The sequence below is a fragment of the Pseudophryne corroboree genome, chromosome 1, assembly GCF_028390025.1.
Source record: "Pseudophryne corroboree isolate aPseCor3 chromosome 1, aPseCor3.hap2, whole genome shotgun sequence".
NCBI classification, from domain to species: Eukaryota; Metazoa; Chordata; class Amphibia; order Anura; family Myobatrachidae; genus Pseudophryne; species Pseudophryne corroboree.
This window is the reverse complement of record NC_086444.1, coordinates 943,615,598-943,633,912: the sequence shown is the minus strand read 5'-3', so window position 1 is coordinate 943,633,912 and position 18,315 is coordinate 943,615,598. Positions and strand designations below refer to the sequence as shown.

Below are 18,315 nucleotides of genomic sequence, written 5' to 3'. Positions count from 1 at the left end.
GGGGGGAATCTACAAATTCAACTGCGTCAAGGGACAGTGTGGGTTATGGGATATCAGCCAAGTACGTCAACACTTCCGAGGCATTGTGTTATAATATAGAGCTATATAGCTGCTGATAGTATGCTACAAAATCCTCTACAATTTCAGGGGTTTTGAGATGAGTTACATTGTCACAAGTACGGATAGCAGTCACCGTAGTGGAAGCCCTATCAGTACCCGCTAATTTTGCCATAAAACTACCAGGTCTGTCTCCCGTTGCATAGTACGAGTGTTGATTATAGAGCAAACAATATTTAGCTTTGTCAGTCAGGCAATCGCGCCACTCAGCCTGGGCATGCAACCACCTCTCCTTAGTAGTGTCAAGACTATCAGTAAGATACTGAAGTTTCAACCTCCTGCACGTTTTCTCCATCTCCTGCTCCTGCTGTTTATAGCCAGATTTTAAGACAGCCACTGATTTAATTAGGGTGCCACGGATATATGCCTTGAAGGCGTCCCACAATATAGGAACAGGCGCTGAGCCCTCATTCGTCAACAAAAAGGCCCCCCACATCTCCTCCAGCTCTGCCCAGTGCACATTTGAGTTAACCAAAAAGAGTTGAACCTCCAAAACAACTGACCTCTAGCATCCCCCATATCCAAACACAGTACTATTGGGGAATGATCCGAGATGCCTCTGGTAGCATATTGGACATCCACTATCCTTGGCAGTAAGCATTTAGTAGTTAGGGCTAGGTCTATCCTAGAGAAGGACAAGTAAGTAGTGGAAAAGCAAGAATACTGACGCGCATCTGGGTGACGAGCTCTCCATACATCGATCAGGCGCAAGCGAAGTCACCCCGGCGTACTATAGGGGCGATAGAGGACATTCTAGCCCTATCCAAAGCAGGGTCAAGGACATTATTGAAATCACCAATACATATAATAGGAACATTAGGGTAAAGCACTATAAAATCCGCTGCTTTTTTGGGAACATCTGAGGAAAAAGGAGGTGTCACATAGACAGCAAGTAAAAGCAGAGACATTGAATATACCAGGCATTACAGAAAAACATACCGGCCCCACTGGTCTATTTGTACCTGATCAAGGATAAATGGAACCAATCATCGCACTAGAATCGATACACACTGAGAATGAGATGTATGGGTGGAGTGGTAAGCCCAACCCACCCACAGCTTTTTGAGAGCCAGGACTTTTGCTCCTACCAGTTGGGTCTCCATAAGGCATATAATGTCCGCACTATATTGTTTAAAGTGCCTGAGCACAAGGGAACGTTTAACTTTATCGTTTAACCCCCAGACATTCCAAGACAAAACTCTAAGGTGATTAGAGGCCATAAGTCAAGATAGTATAGTATATAACATCAGTCCCATGTATCCCGTACGGTTCATACACGCAAGCTCCAGCAACAATCAAAGAGATCACATCAGCTACAGTACAAATAAGAAAAAAAAATTACAACTCCACCCACCCCAACCCCCCACCCTGTATACCCAACCAAACTGCGGCATACCTAATCCCAAGAAAATGTTCCCCTGAACAAATAAAAACAAAACTATGCTAACATAAAGAGGCAATAAATGTTATGACCAAAAGACAAAGGTGCAGGTCCCCCACCATTGTATAAGCAAAGTGAGGAGACACCACGCCGAGCCCTTCAGAATAATATCAGTGGAGAGAAATATCAAAAAACTGTATCATCATTACGTAATCTGGGTAGTAACCTACAGCATCGATGAGGACATCAAAAATCAACCAAAACAAGGTAAAAAACAAACAAACAAAAACAAATATTAAGGATCAGCTGCAAGAGCCCTTCTAGCCGGGGCCCAGCGGTCCAGCCAAAGGGCAGCTTCATGAGGCGTAGCAAAGAATTTTGTTTCTCCGTCTTCCACTCCCCTAAGTCTAGAGGGAAAGAGCATTGCATATTGCAAATTAAGTTCTCTGAGGCGCCTCTTAATTGGAATAAATTGTGCACGGTCCTTTTGCACCTCCAGCGCGAAGTCGGGAAACGCAGAGATTTTGGAACCGTTCCATAACAAGGGGCCCTTAGTGCGCACCAAGGACAATACAGCATCCCGGTCGCTGTAGTGGTGAAATTTCGCAATCAGGGTGCGTGGTGGTGCACCTGGCGGCAGTGGTCTGAAAGGAATCCTGTGGGCCCATTCAACAGTGAAAAATGGTGTAAAAGAGTCAGTGCCAATTGCCAAAAGATTTTGTCAGCCATGTCTCAAGGAATTTCTCTGGGTCAGTACCTTCCTCTTTCTCCGGTAACCCCACAAAACAGATATTGTTCCTCCGAAGTCTGCCCTCCATCAGTGGTGCCGAGAGAAGGGGGGAGGGTACAAATTTCCCGGGCCCAGGTCTGAAGTAGGGCCCCAGTGAGGGTTCAGTAGGGGCCCAGGCCCCCTCACCCTTACCTGGCAGCAGCAGCTGCAGCTCTTCTCCTCAGTCCAGCACATGCTGGTGTGTCCTGGGCTGCAGTGTGGCCATGGAGGTGCTTAAAATACAATTTTTTCAGTATTTTTTCTAAGAGTACATGACCACACCTCCTGTGATTAGACCACGCCCCTTGAAAAGTACCTGGGCCCAGCCTGGCTCTCGACTGCCCTGCCCTCCATATCCAGCATTTTGCCTTTAATATCAGATAGCTGACCAGGTGATACGGGAACTTAGGGGTCAGAGTTTATCCTCCAAAGTTGAGGTACGGGTTTCAACCTCACCAACCCACTCTCTGACTTTTTGAATGTCTGATGTATTATGGTCTAGTCTGCTTGGACCTGACCTATTTTGTCGGAAAGATGAGACTCGCTAGCCGCTAGAGCCTCCAGCACCTTTTGTAACACATCGTCGGTAGCTTTAACTGAGGAAGATGACTGGATGGGGGAGGCCGGAGGGGGGTATCTCCACCCCTATTCGACGTTGCCGCATTCCTCTCAGGGGTATGTGTAAATTGTGCGAGCCGGGCCGCAGCGGATTAGATATATTGAGGCAAAATAAATCAAGCAACACAGGAAAATCACAATAGTAGCGAGATGTTTAGCACATCCAATAGAAAACTGTCATCCCAGTATCACAATAATGGCCACCAGATCCAAATAGGCTGTGTCACAATCAGAGGTAATGCATAATCTTCAGAATATAGGAAAAGAGTCCTTGAAGAGAGAACAGGATGCAGTACCAGCCCAAAGAAAATATATAATAATGGAGCTTGTTGTTATTCAGTGTGTACTGAGCTGATAATAAATGCAGTATATGCAGAAGAGTATAGGGCAATAGACAAGCAGAGCTATGTCTCCAGGAGCAGAGTTAGTGTAGGGCACTAATGACCGCCCGCCACTCCCTGCCCGTATATAGCAGTCTTCCAACTAGAACTGGGACTCTCGGGCTACGCCCTGGCCCCATTGCACACAGCCAGCACGGGGGGGGGGGGGTTTAAACTTACCACCCCTCTCAATGGTGATGTCTGGCGCTGCTCAGCTGCAGGATGACCGCGGTCAGAGTCCCAGAGAGTCAGCATGTATGGGACGCCACAGGATACCGCAGCCACACACGAATTGCAGAGACACGCTGCAGGGCCAGGACCGGAAGTTATGGCCCCATCTTGGGCATCACGGAGCCAGGAGAGAAGGTGCTCAAAAACCCCTGCAACATCGCCAGCCAGCAGTAGCCCCCAGACGTCCCGGTACCTTCCTCCACCAGATGCGTGAGTGTGGGCTCAGGGGGTTACCTCAGGATGTGTGTTGGATTTAGTAGGTGGAGAGCGCCCGTTCAGAGCAGCTACTCTATGTCCCGCTTGGCCACGCTCCTCACCACTTGTCTGTTTTAGAAACTTTAGTAAATCTACCCTTCTATATCTAGTATTCCCATATTTGGGAGAGCCAGTTGTCTTCACATAGATTTCAGTTAGGAAAAATGTGTTTTCCAAGTCCGTTGTTTTTCTATCTAATGCCCATAAAGTAAAAACCTATTTATGCCACTATGCTACCTACTAAAATCCTCATCTGTTCTGAAGAACAACAATAATACATCAATTAAGGTGTAAAGTATCTCAGGTAATCAAGGAGTGGAAATAGTAATGACTATACAAGAAATAGATCATGTTCTGATTCTTTTTTTTAGGATTTTGATGTTAAAGGGACACTGTACTGCTGTAACAATAAGTTGTGCTACTAGATAAGCAGTAATGTCATTTAGTCATCTGTCTTACTAGAATTGGTTGGTGTGTGTCTATGCACCACTGTATAATACACTACAACCTGGAGGATGTTACAGTATGTATGTTTAATTGATCTCTATTTCACATCTGTGCTCTATTTCACTATCTCCTGTCTGATTGGACCTCCACCAAATTATGAAACATGTGAATGTATCCCAAAAATCATTATCTAACAGTCATTTTAAATCAATAATGGCAGTCACGAGGCAATAAACAATGTATTGCTGTATTTATTACAGCAAAGCACATGACCTGTATTAAGAGGATGTACAATATTGTAGCATTCAGCAATGCTAATCAGAACTTCTAAACATCAGCCTTACTCCATGCAAGCCTTTATTATACCAGGAGTGCTGTAGGTGTGTTACATGAAGAAATACACAAAATAAGTACAGTGACTTATTGTTTATTTACAAGGCCTGATTGAGTTAGGTACCGCTGCCTAATGACAAATAGCATTGCCCTGACAATACAGGGCCCCACACCAGTCCTTGGGCAATTAAGGGATCTCCTGAGATCACTTAATGATCAGTGTAATAAATGGTAGTGTCAGATACTTTTGTGCATGCTTATAAATCTGAGGGAATGTCCTAGTTTGCTGAGCTAGTCTAGTCCATCTGTATTAGCTGCTCTGATCCAGTTATAAAGCATTGCAGAGTAAACTGGTATTACGGTATATATATATATATATATATATATATAATAAATAAAAAACTAAGAAATAACATGTACATGGCCACACTAATAGGTTGTGTAATATGTACACTATTCTCAATTTTTTTGAATAATAGAAAACACCACTAAGCACTATGCCTTATTAAAGAGAGTAAAGTAGAATGTTACAACAAAAAATATTATAGACAGAGGGACAGGAGTATGTTTGTAAAAGGGAGTTAAAAGACCATTATGATAAAACCAGCATAAAATATATTTGTTCATATTTCTGCCTTTTTGGAATAAGTAATAATATTCTTTTCCATTTTACTTTTAGAGAGCACTATTTAGTCGAGGTCAAGCTTCCAACAAAAATGTTTGAGTTGCTTCCACAAGAGATTAAAGATGGAAAGTTGCTAAGTGTTTACCCAGTGCTTTTTAACGTAGGAATTAATGAGCAGCAAACAATTGCAGAAAGGTAAGAAACTGTACCGTGACAGAAGCACATTATTCTTTATCATAAAGAAATCAGCTGTTATTTCTCCAGAGTGTATAAAGTTGACATTTTGGGGGCCAGTCAGTAAAGAGTGGAGAGTTGTCTTCCCCTGTATTACCACAATTGCAATTTATGAGAAGTTGAACCAGACCGACTTGAAACCTTCCTAACTTTTGTCACTGTTAAGCTTTAAGTTAGCAAGCATGTCTTGTTCAGCGAAATTGCAAACGGAATAACAGCTTGTCATTTTACACCCTTAGCTCTTTCCATGAATGACCTGAATGTCCATTTGGCCACATTTGTTCCTTGAGTTAGTTAAAAAAAAAAACTTTAAAGCAGATATATTGTCTTTTATTCCATAACACTGGTTAGTATAAACAGTGCCTTTATAACATTTACTTAATGTAAATATATCGAACAGTATAAATTGTGTAAATATGACAATGTTATACAAAATCTTCTTTAGCAAATAAATCCATTCTTATAAGTTTTATCCTAGTATGATGTTTCTATTAGTAAAGCATGATATGCAAAGACCATCCTTATTCCCAAGCATCATTAGGCTCATTTGCCCAGTATGGTTTATTACATGGATTGTATTATTGGGTGTTCCAAGAGTAACATTCTTAATTCATTTTCACGGTTGCAGGTTTGGTGACACCTCTTTGCAAGAAAGTATTAACCAAGAGAATGTTGAACATTTGGAAGAGTATTACAGACTTTGTGCAGATACAGCGGTTCCAGATTGTAAGTTTAGCCTGAAACTGATTTATTCATTACTGTATTCATTTGTATTATTATTTTATGTTTATGGCTAAATGGAATGAGTTTTTGATGTTGAGTATCAGAGCAGAGAACCATGCAGCAAGATATTAAGAATCTTGGGTTGTCGGGAAAATAAATATGCAAACCTTATAGTATATATGATCCCTTAGCTGTAAATACACTTAGTTATTATAAGTATTTGTTATAACAGATTAGATGGAGTCATTGCCTCATGTAATACAGTTTATTAATTTAATAACAAATAATTATTGGGGATGCACTGAGAAGAGTACCTCGAGGAACGTTCTGGCATAGCTCATCCACCAGTCCATAAAAAAACAGAATGCTGCAATAAGATACTGTAGTCTGGGTTGTAAAAGTTTCCAGGGCTCTCTTTAAGTAGCACCTTGACACTAATTTAATCATTGGTCTTCCCCCTAAAAGGATTTGATTTTTATTTATTTCAGATGGCAACAACCATAAATTGCAGTAGACAGAGCTTACTTGTAGATAATTACCCTTAATTAGAAAAGTAATTTGCCAAATGAAAACAATTGTATTTAATATTGCAAGTTACTGAAATGAGACCTGATATATGAGAGTACAGAACTTCTGCCTGAAATGTGATTGCAATTGTCAGTTGTTATTTTGTCCAGGGCAGTTGAGAAAGTGACAGGTAAGGTCTGATCTGTTGCTATGGGGACACCACGTTTCTTCTGTGCTAGCCTTTAAAATGTGTCCTTAGTCTGAATTTGTTGAAATAATTATGGTTATTTGCATCTTGCACTACATCTACCAACTGTCTGTCTTTGCTCTTTGGGCCCCTTAGTTTGCAATGTCCTTTCGTAACGTTAAAGTGGGAGGAAAGAGCTTTTTGTTTACACTGCACAAAAACTGTTATTTGGATAGTGGTGTGCACTGGCCCACCTACCTCTGCTGCTTGTTCTTCAACATCCGCTTTCTTGTCAAGGTTTTGCTGCTATCGGCCCTCTCTCATATTCTGTATCTGCAGGCTATCACTATTCAGTTGTTCTCTGGTAGGATGTTTTAGTAATATGAAGGGGAAAGAGAAATCAGTGCTGATGCGCTGTGATCCTTGATCCAATTAATTCTACTGCAATTTGCTGTATCCTCTCACCTTGATTACTGTACTTAGCATTCCTCTGGTATATTCACATTATCCTATTTCTTACTATTATGGCTGAAAGGTCAAGTTTGAACCTAAGGTACGTGTCTCTTAATATGCTTATGATATCTGAGGTACTCACACACTCCTCTCAGGAGATGCACCATAATAAGAATGGGCATCAGATGTATTGGTGATTAGGAATGATATAAACTCCTGCTATTTGATTGCCGCATTCAATGTGCCTTGTAATTATTTGGTGATAATTGAACGACAGTGTTTGAGGACACATCTGTGTATTCAGTCACAAGTTACAAAACTGATATTTAAATTTTGAGGTTGGGTTTATTCACCTAAATATACAAATAACAAATGAATAATTTCTATATTTGAATTAATAATAGAGTCTATATAGTTTCTGAGCAGGGCCAGTTTAATGTTCACAAGTTTTGCCACACGGTAAGGGGGTTGAGTATGCATTACAGACGCTGGGGATTCCGGCCGCCAGTATACCGACCAAGGGATCCCGGCAGCAGAATGCCGGCAGGGGGGTTCAAGCACAACCAAGCCCCTTGCGGGCTCGATGGCAAGCTGCGCTCGCCACAGGTTCTATTCCAACTCTATTGGTGTGGACACCCACAAGTGGGAATAGTCCCTGCTCTGGATTATGAGTGGGCGGTATGCAGGGGTCGGTATTGTGACCTGCGTTCTAGGGATGGTGAACAGTTTCACAATCAAGCTCCGGAAAGAATGATTTTCCTGAGTTTCAATAATGTCACAATTTCTACATCTCCTGGAGAGTGTAGACATTGATTTAAGTGATAAATAATATGCCCCTGTGTCTTTTTTGAAAGCAAATAAAATTAGGTAATCTCAAACATTGCTTTTTGGCAATAAGGGATAGGCCTTAGACCAGTGATTGCCAACTCCAGCCCCCAATCCCCAGGGACACCTCCTAACATGACCCTCTCCAGGAGGGACACAATGTTCTACTTCTGTAACTCTTATCTTAATTTATGATTGCCGGCACCTATGTTGAACAGGTTACTGGATAAGAAAGGTGTTTCATCACAGGTGATGGCAATCATAAATTAAGAGGGAAGTCCAGAAGCAGAGCATTCATGTTGGGAGGTATGTAGCAGTACATGTTTTACATGTTTTACAGATCTCCTCAGAATCACAAGTGAAATAATTAGCACCACCTGTAGATCTTTTGAAATGTATCAGTTTGTAATAAATACACCTGTGCAACAGCTACTGTACAAGATCTATTAAATATGCTCTGTTAGGTTTCCCTGAAGAATGGAGCTGAGAAACATTGCCTTAGATTCTCAAACTCGGTCCCCAGGACCCTAGACAGTTCATATTTTCCAGGTCTCCTCACAGAATCACAAGTGATAATGAGATCCACATGTGGATCTTTTAATATGTGTCAGGGCTGTGAGTAATGCATATTGCTGTGCGCCTGTTAGGTGACCTGGAAAACAGAAACTGTTTTGACACCTGAGGGCCGAATTTCAGAACCATTCTGCCTTAGACATTGGCCAGTGTTAGGTCTGTAATTAGGACTATGTTTAATTATGTGAAAGGAAATTGTTAGGGGCTTACTAAGGGTAACAGCTTTGGATATAGAGAGTTAGGGCTAGGTCCTAGATCTGATCTGACCTGCACACTCTCCATTTACATAGAGTAGAGAGTTTCCAGTCCTCTGAATATCTACCCATAGCACAAACTCAATGTAATTGTAGGAGCAAATAGGTTTTTTATGCTGTTTAGTTAAAACTACTAACATTAGCCAGAACTATCTCATGTGTTTGCTGAGCATAGACATAGGATTGCATGTGCAGTGCCTTCAAAACTTGACAGCTCTGCCACGACCCGGTACTGGGATGGGCCATGCCCAATGTGGGAAGGTGTCGCCAGCCCTGCTCCTTAGAAATGCAAAAAATAGTAGGTTATGTGTGGGCGTGAAGCATGCACATGCGCTGCACATAGAGGTGCCAGTAAAGGATCTGATGGGTGGCGGGTGGGCAGGCTGGTGCGATTATGGGAGAGAGAGTACCTGCAGGTACCTCTCTGCCCAGTACACACAAGTGTGTGCCGTATCCTGGGCTGGGAAGAGAGGCTGCTGGAGAGAGCAGCAGTTAGTTAGTCTGCCTGCAATGGGATAGGAGGGTGGGCAGCGGGACCCAGGGCCCCTCCAACCAGCCCAGGCCTGGGTAAAGAGAACCTGCCCCCCACCTCTTGGGGCCACTGAAGATTTAGGCGTAAATGTAATAGGGTCTGAGTTGTCGGAGGTCCATGATTTTGTCCGAGAATTGCCATATGTTTAAAGCGTCAGTCATTTACAAATGACTACTGCTTTAAAAATATACCCATTCTAGGTCAAAATCCCAGACCTCCAGCTACTCCTACCATATTACATTTACCCCTTAGAGTTTGCAGCAAAGGTAAAAGCTAGATATACTGTGTGTATATATATATATATATATATATATATATATATAATGGTCACAGAAAAGAGATCCGGGAAGCCGCACTGACACTCTCAGAAATATGCCCCAGGTGTCCGGTCAATGAAATTGATATAGCATCACATGTCCTTCCCGCAACAGAGTCACTAGTACAGGACCAGCACACTGTAGTTTAGTCAAAATGCAATATTTACTCCATATATGTGAATGAAGATACAAGGCTCAACGTATACTCATCGTAAGCAAGCACAAAGAAACACAGTAGACCTCCCGAACAGCCGTTTTCGGACTTAATCCATCTTCAGGGGAACAGTCATCAAAAGTGCCATAGTGCCTTGTGCAAAAAATGCCTGTATAAAGTGCCAAAACCAACCTCACTTGTGTACTCTATTTAAGCACACCTAATGGCGCTTACCTGCCGCACCTGTGATCTCCACCGCCGCCCCCTGATGATCAGACCCACCACACTGCCTGTCTGGGTCACCCGCCGCTGGTACGCACGCCGGCGCACCACATGGCCGGAAGTCCGGGTTTGCGACACGCACGCGTCGCCTAGCTGGAAGTCCAGACCCGTGGACCGGATCCTGCGGTCCACCAGTAGCGTAGTCACCCCTTCTGCAGCGTAGCGGTATTCTGAGCACCCAGGGCGCCTGTCCGAGATCCGGTACCCGCAGGCTATGTCCATAACAGTATATCAATGTTATATAACACAAACATAACAGCGCACACCACATTAATATCTAAGTGAACACCCCTCAATGCTGTCATGCATCTGGTTAAATAATCAATAAAAGGTATCACCCCTCAATCTCAAAAACGGGGGAACCAAAAAGATATACCACGATGCCGGGCAGCATTGATGAAGTTAACATTTAACATTATATACAATCTAAAACATAGAGAATGACTTCAAAACAACCTATTAGTTAAGCCCAAAGTAAACACATATATTCATTGTATATAGCGATCTATTATTTGCAGGGTCAACAATCTATCACCAGTGCCAGCCCTATAGAAAAGAAGCAAATGAACATTCCTCGTTTAGTCCATTAGGGACCATCGCATCCAGCATGTAAATCCATCGACATTCCTGTTGTAATAGAAGTCTGTGCCTATACCCTCCTCTTCTCAAAGGGGGTACATGATCTATGGGCATAAATTTAAATTCGCTTCACTAATGCCCAGTGGTTACATAATGTCTTGCTACCGGTGGTGTGCTCCCATCCATTTTTTGGTACGCCTTCTTTATAGAAGATCTATGCATGGCGATCCTCTCCTTTAACATACTTATCGTTTTCCCTATGTAGATTTTCCCACAGGGACAAAAAATCATGTATGTCACAAACTTAGTGTCACAAGACATCCGGAATCGTAACGGGTACACTGTCCCTTTAGTTGGATGACTGCACGTTTTTCCTGTCATCATAAAGCTGCAATTCACACAGCCATGGCACTTAAAGGCACCCTTTTGTAGCTGCAACCATCTGTTTCCCCTGCCCACTCTGGGGCTAATGTCAGAAAAAGTCACCTCCTCTTTCAGATTATGGCTACGCCGATAGCCAATAAAGGTGGCTCTTCACAAAAGTGCTTCATCACTGGATCAGACTGCAATATATGCCAGTGTTTCAAAATAGATTGACGAGCCTTGCCTGAAGAGATCGAATATGTGCTGGCATATACCAACCGGTTACTCTTAGGATTCTCTTGGGGTTTCAGTAATTCTTCCCGGGGTAGTTGCAAACAACGGTTTATAGCCTCTTTCACCTCCCTTGCATCATAACCCCTATCAATGAATTTGTCCCCCATAGATTCTAAGGCCTCAGGTAGTGCAGCTCTATCCGAAACAATTCTTGCAACACGAATCAACTGAGAGTATGGTAGTCCCTTCTTTAACGCTACCGGATGGAAGCTTGAAGCGAGCAAGAGAGAGTTTTTGTCAGTGGGCTTCCTATATATATATATATTAGTAATTGAATTAGGATTAGTGATGTGCACCGGACATTTTTCGGGTTTTGTGTTTTGGTTTTGGATTCGGTTCCGCGGCCGTGTTTTGGATTCGGACGCGTTTTGGCAAAACCTCACCGAAAAAGTTTTGTCGTATTCGGGTGTGTTTTGGATTCGGGTGTTTTTTTTTCAAAAAACCCTAAAAAACAGCTTAAATCATAGAATTTGGGGGTCATTTTGATCCCATAGTATTATTAACCTCAATTACCATAATTTCCACTCATTTCCAGTCTATTCTGAACACATCACACCTGACAATAATATTTTTAGTCCTACAATTTGCACAGAGTTCGCTGGATGGCTAAGCTAAGCGACACAAGTGGCCGACACAAACACCTGGCCCATCTAGGAGTGGCACTGCAGTGTCAGGCAGGATGGCACTTCAAAAAAATTGTCCCCAAACAGCACATGATGCAAAGAAAAAAAGAGGCGCACCAAGGTCGCTGTGTGACTAAGCTAAGCAACACAAGTGGCCGACACAAACACCTGGCCCATCTAGGAGTGGCACTGCAGTGTCAGGTAGGATGGCACTTCAAAAAATTGTCACCAAACAGCACATGATGCAAAGAAAAAAAGAGACGCACCAAGGTCGCTGTGTGACTAAGCTAAGCGACACAAGTGGCCGACACAAACACCTGGCCCATCTAGGAGTGGCACTGCAGTGTCAGGCAGGATGGCACTTCAAAAAAATAGTCCCCAAACAGCACATGATGCAAAGAAAAATGAAAGAAAAAAGAGGTGCAAGATGGAATTGTCCTTGGGCCCTCCCACCCACCCTTATGTTGTATAAACAGGACATGCACACTTTAACGAACCCATCATTTCAGCGACAGGGTCTGCCACACGACTGTGACTGAAATGACTGGTTGGTTTGGGCCCCCACCAAAAAAGAAGCAATCAATCTCTCCTTGCACAAACTGGCTCTACAGAGGCAAGATGTCCACCTCATCATCATCCTCCGATTCCTCACCCCTTTCACTGTGTGCATCCCCCTCCTCACAGATTATTAATTCGTCCCCACTGGAATCCACCATCTCAGGTCCCCGTGTACTTTCTGGAGGCAATTGCTGCTGGTGAATGTCTCCACGGAGGAATTGATTATAATTCATTTTGATGAACATCATCTTCTCCACATTTTCTGGAAGTAACCTCGTACGCCGATTGCTGACAAGGTGAGCGGCTGCACTAAACACTCTTTCGGAGTACACAGTGGAGGGAGGGCAACTTAGGTAGAATAAAGCCAGTTTGTGCAAGGGCCTCCAAATTGCCTCTTTTTCCTGCCAGTATACGTACGGACTGTCTGACGTGCCTACTTGGATGCGGTCACTCATATAATCCTCCACCATTCTTTCAATGGTGACAGAATCATATGCAGTGACAATAGACGACATGTCAGTAATCGTTGGCAGGTCCTTCAGTCCGGACCAGATGTCAGCACTCGCTCCAGACTGCCCTGCATCACCGCCAGCGGGTGGGCTCGGAATTCTTAGCCTTTTCCTCGCACCCCCAGTTGCGGGAGAATGTGAAGGAGGAGATGTTGACGGGTCACGTTCCGCTTGACTTGACAATTTTCTCACCAGCAGGTCTTTGAACCTCTGCAGACTTGTGTCTGCCGGAAAGAGAGATACAACATAGGTTTTAAATCTAGGATCGAGCACGGTGGCCAAAATGTAGTGCTCTGATTTCAACAGATTGACCACCCGTGAATCCTGGTTAAGCGAATGAAGGGCTCCATCCACAAGTCCCACATGCCTAGCGGAATCGCTCTGTTTTAGCTCCTCCTTCAATGTCTCCAGCTTCTTCTGCAAAAGCCTGATGAGGGGAATGACCTGACTCAGGCTGGCAGTGTCTGAACTGACTTCACGTGTGGCAAGTTCAAAGGGTTGCAGAACCTTGCACAATGTTGAAATCATTCTCCACTGCACTTGAATCAGGTGCATTCCCCCTCCTTTGCCTATATCATGGGCAGATGTATAGGCTTGAATGGCCTTTTGCTGCTCCTCCATCCTCTGAAGCATATAGAGGGTTGAATTCCACTTCGTTACCACCTCTTGCTTCAGATGATGGCAGGGCAGGTTCAGGAATGTTTGTTGGTGCTCCAGTCTTCTGTACGCGGTGCCTGAATGCCGAAAGTGTCCCGCAATTCTTCGGGCCACCGACAGCATCTCTTGCACGCCCCTGTCGTTTTTTAAATAATTCTGCACCACCAAATTCAATGTATGTGCAAAACATGGGACGTGCTGCAATTTGCCCAGATGTAATGCACGCACAATATTGCTGGCGTTGTCCGATGTCACAAATCCCCAGGAGAGTCCAATTGGGGTAAGCCATTCTGCGATGATCTTCCTCAGTTCCCGTAAGAGGTTGTCAGCTGTGTGCCTCTTATGGAAAGCGGTGACACAAAGCGTAGCCTGCCTAGGAACGAGTTTGCGTTTGCGAGATGCTGCTACTGGTGCCGCCGCTGCTGTTTTTGCTGCGGGAGGCAATACATCTACCCAGTGGGCTGTCACAGTCATATAGTCCTGGGTCTGCCCTGCTCCACTTGTCCACATGTCCGTGGTTAAGTGGACATTGGGTACAACTGCATTTTTTTAGGACACTGGTGACTCTTTCTGAGGTCTGTGTACATTTTCGGTATCGCCTGCCTAGAGAAATGGAACCTAGATGGTATTTGGTACCGGGGACAGAGTACCTCAATCAAGTCTATAGTTGCCTCTGAATTAACGATGGATACCGGAACCACGTTTCTCACCACCCTGGCTGCCAAGGCCTGAGTTATCTGCTTTGCAGCAGGATGACTGCTGTGATATTTCATCTTCCTCGCAAAGGACTGTTGGACAGTCAATTGCTTACTGGAAGTAGTACAAGTGGTCTTCCGACTTCCCCTCTGTGATGACGATCGACTCCCAGCAGCAACAACAGCAGCGCCAGCAGCAGTAGGCGTTACACTCAAGGATGCATCGGAGGAATCCCAGGCAGGAGAGGAGTCGTCAGACTTGCCAGTGACATGGCCTGCAGGACTATTGGCTTTCCTGGGTAAGGAGGAAATTGACACTGAGGGAGTTGGTGGTGTGGTTTGCAGGAGCTTGGTTACAAGAGGAAGGGATTTAGTGGTCAGTGGACTGCTTCCGCTGTCATCCAAAGTTTTTGAACTTGTCACTGACTTATGATGAATGCGCTGCAGGTGACGTATAAGGGAGGATGTTCCGAGGTGGTTAACGTCCTTACCCCTACTTATTACAGCTTGACAAAGGCAACACACGGCTTGACACCTGTTGTCCGCATTTGTGTTAAAATAATTCCACACCGAAGAGCTGATTTTTTTTGTATTTTGACCAGGCATGTCAATGGCCATATTCGTCCCACGGACAACAGGTGTCTCCCCGGGTGCCTGACTTAAACAAACCACCTCACCATCAGAATCCTCCTTGTCAATTTCCTCCCCATCGCCAGCAACACCCATATCCTCATCCTGGTGTACTTCAACACTGACATCTTCAATTTGACTATCAGGAACTGGACTGCGGGTGTTCCTTCCAGCACTTGCAGGGGGCGTGCAAATGGTGGAAGGCGCAAGCTCTTCCCGTCCAGTGTTGGGAAGGTCAGGCATCGCAACCGACACAATTGGACTCTCCTTGGGGATTTGTGATTTAGAAGAACGCACAGTTCTTTGCTGTTTTTTTTTTTGCCAGCTTAAGTCTTTTCATTTTTCTAGCGAGAGGATGAGTGCTTCCATCCTCATGTGAAGCTGAGCCACTAGCCATGAACATAGGCCAGGGCCTCAGCCGTTCCTTGCCACTCCGTGTCGTAAATGGTATATTGGCAAGTTTACGCTTCTCAGACGCTTTCAATTTAGATTTTTGGGTCATATTACTGAACTTTTGTTTTTTGGATTTTACATGCTCTCTACTATGACATTGGGCATCGGCCTTGGCAGACGACGTTGATGGCATTTCATCGTCTCGGCCATGACTAGTGGCAGCAGCTTCAGCACGAGGTGGAAGTGGATCTTGATCTTTCCCTATTTTACCCTTCACATTTTTGTTCTCCATTTTTTAATGTGTGGAATTATATGCCAGTATCAATAGCAATGGCCTACTACCATATATACTGCGCACAACTAAAATGCACCACAGGTATAGAATGTAGATGGATAGTATACTTAATGACGACACAGAAGTAGGCACAGCAGTGGCCTTCCGTATCGTACTGCTATATATAGTATACTGGTGGTCACTGTGTCAGCAAACTGCAAAACTAAAATGCACCACAGGTATAGAATGTAGATGGATAGTATACTTAATGACGACACAGAGGTAGGCACAGCAGTGGCCTTCCGTATCGTACTGCTATATATAGTATACTGGTGGTCACTGTGTCATCAAACTGCAAAACTAAAATGCACCACAGGTATAGAATGTAGATGGATAGTATACTTAATGACGACACAGAGGTAGGCACAGCAGTGGCCTTCCGTATCGTACTGCTATATATAGTATACTGGTGGTCACTGTGTCAGCAAACTGCAAAACTAAAATGCACCACAGGTATAGAATGTAGATGGATAGTATACTTAATGACGACACAGAGGTAGGCACAGCAGTGGCCTTCCGTATCGTACTGCTATATATAGTATACTGGTGGTCACTGTGTCAGCAAACTGCAAACCTAAAATGCACCACAGGTATAGAATGTAGATGGATAGTATACTTAATGACGACACAGAGGTAGGCACAGCAGTGGCCTTCCGTATCGTACTGCTATATATAGTATACTGGTGGTCACTGTGTCATCAAACTGCAAAACTAAAATGCACCACAGGTATAGAATGTAGATGGATAGTATACTTAATGACGACACAGAGGTAGGCACAGCAGTGGCCTTCCGTATCGTACTGCTATATATAGTATACTGGTGGTCACTGTGTCAGCAAACTGCAAAACTAAAATGCACCACAGGTATAGAATGTAGATGGATAGTATACTTAATGACGACACAGAGGTAGGCACAGCAGTGGCCTTCCGTATCGTACTGCTATATATAGTATACTGGTGGTCACTGTGTCAGCAAACTGCAAACCTAAAATGCACCACAGGTATAGAATGTAGATGGATAGTATACTTAATGACGACACAGAGGTAGGCACAGCAGTGGCCTTCCGTATCGTACTGCTATATATAGTATACTGGTGGTCACTGTGTCAGCAAACTGCAAAACTAAAATGCACCACAGGTATAGAATGTAAATGGATAGTATACTTAATGACGACACAGAGGTAGGCACAGCAGTGGCCTTCCGTATCGTACTGCTATATATAGTATACTGGTGGTCACTGTGTCAGCAAACTGCAAAACTAAAATGCACCACAGGTATAGAATGTAGATGGATAGTATACTTAATGACGACACAGAGGTAGGCACAGCAGTGGCCTTCTGTATCGTACTGCTATATATAGTATACTGGTGGTCACTGTGTCAGCAAACTGCAAAACTAAAATGCACCACAGGTATAGAATGTAGATGGATAGTATACTTAATGACGACACAGAGGTAGGCACAGCAGTGGCCTTCCGTATCGTACTGCTATATATAGTATACTGGTGGTCACTGTGTCATCAAACTGCAAAACTATAATGCACCACAGGTATAGAATGTAGATGGATAGTATACTTAATGACGACACAGAGGTAGGCACAGCAGTGGCCTTCCGTATCGTACTGCTATATATAGTATACTGGTGGTCACTGTGTCAGCAAACTGCAAAACTAAAATGCACCACAGGTATAGAATGTAGATGGTTAGTATACTTAATGACGACACAGAGGTAGGCACAGCAGTGGCCTTCCGTATCGTACTGCTATATATAGTATACTGGTGGTCACTGTGTCAGCAAACTGCAAAACTAAAATGCACCACAGGTATAGAATGTAGATGGATAGTATACTTAATGACGACACAGAGGTAGGCACAGCAGTGGCCTTCCGTATCGTACTGCTATATATAGTATACTGGTGGTCACTGTGTCAGCAAACTGCAAAACTAAAATGCACCACAGGTATAGAATGAAGATGGATAGTATACTTAATGACGACACAGAGGTAGGCACAGCAGTGGCCTTCCGTATCGTACTGCTATATATAGTATACTGGTGGTCACTGTGTCAGCAAACTGCAAAACTAAAATGCACCACAGGTATAGAATGTAGATGGATAGTATACTTAATGACGACACAGAGGTAGGCACAGCAGTGGCCTTCCGTATCGTACTGCTATATATAGTATACTGGTGGTCACTGGTCAGCAAAACTCTGCACTGTACTCCTCCTATATAATATTAATTATACTGGTGGTCCCCAGTCCCCACAATAAAGCAGCACACTGAGCACAGATATGGAGTGTTTTTCAGGCAGACAACGTATACTGGTGGTCACTGTCAGCAAAACTCTGCACTGTACTCCTGCTATATAATACAGCTGCTCCCCAGTCCCCACAATTAAGCAGTGTGAGCACAGATATATTATGCAGCACACTGAGCACAGATATGGAGCGTTTTTTTCAGGCAGAGAACGGATAAAACTG

General features: G+C 43.8%; 1 protein-coding gene across 6 annotated transcripts in view; it reads left to right on the top strand.

The window, feature by feature from the left end:
- Positions 1 to 18,315, top strand: part of INPP4B (inositol polyphosphate-4-phosphatase type II B) — a 1,055,719-nt gene that overhangs the window by 936,185 nt on the left and 101,219 nt on the right. For all 6 annotated transcript variants that reach the window (XM_063920402.1, XM_063920401.1, XM_063920400.1 and 3 more), the window contains 2 exons: positions 5,211 to 5,351; positions 6,019 to 6,116. In XM_063920402.1, the coding sequence (XP_063776472.1) occupies positions 5,211 to 5,351; positions 6,019 to 6,116 (239 nt within the window). The remainder of the gene's footprint in view (positions 1 to 5,210; positions 5,352 to 6,018; positions 6,117 to 18,315) is intronic.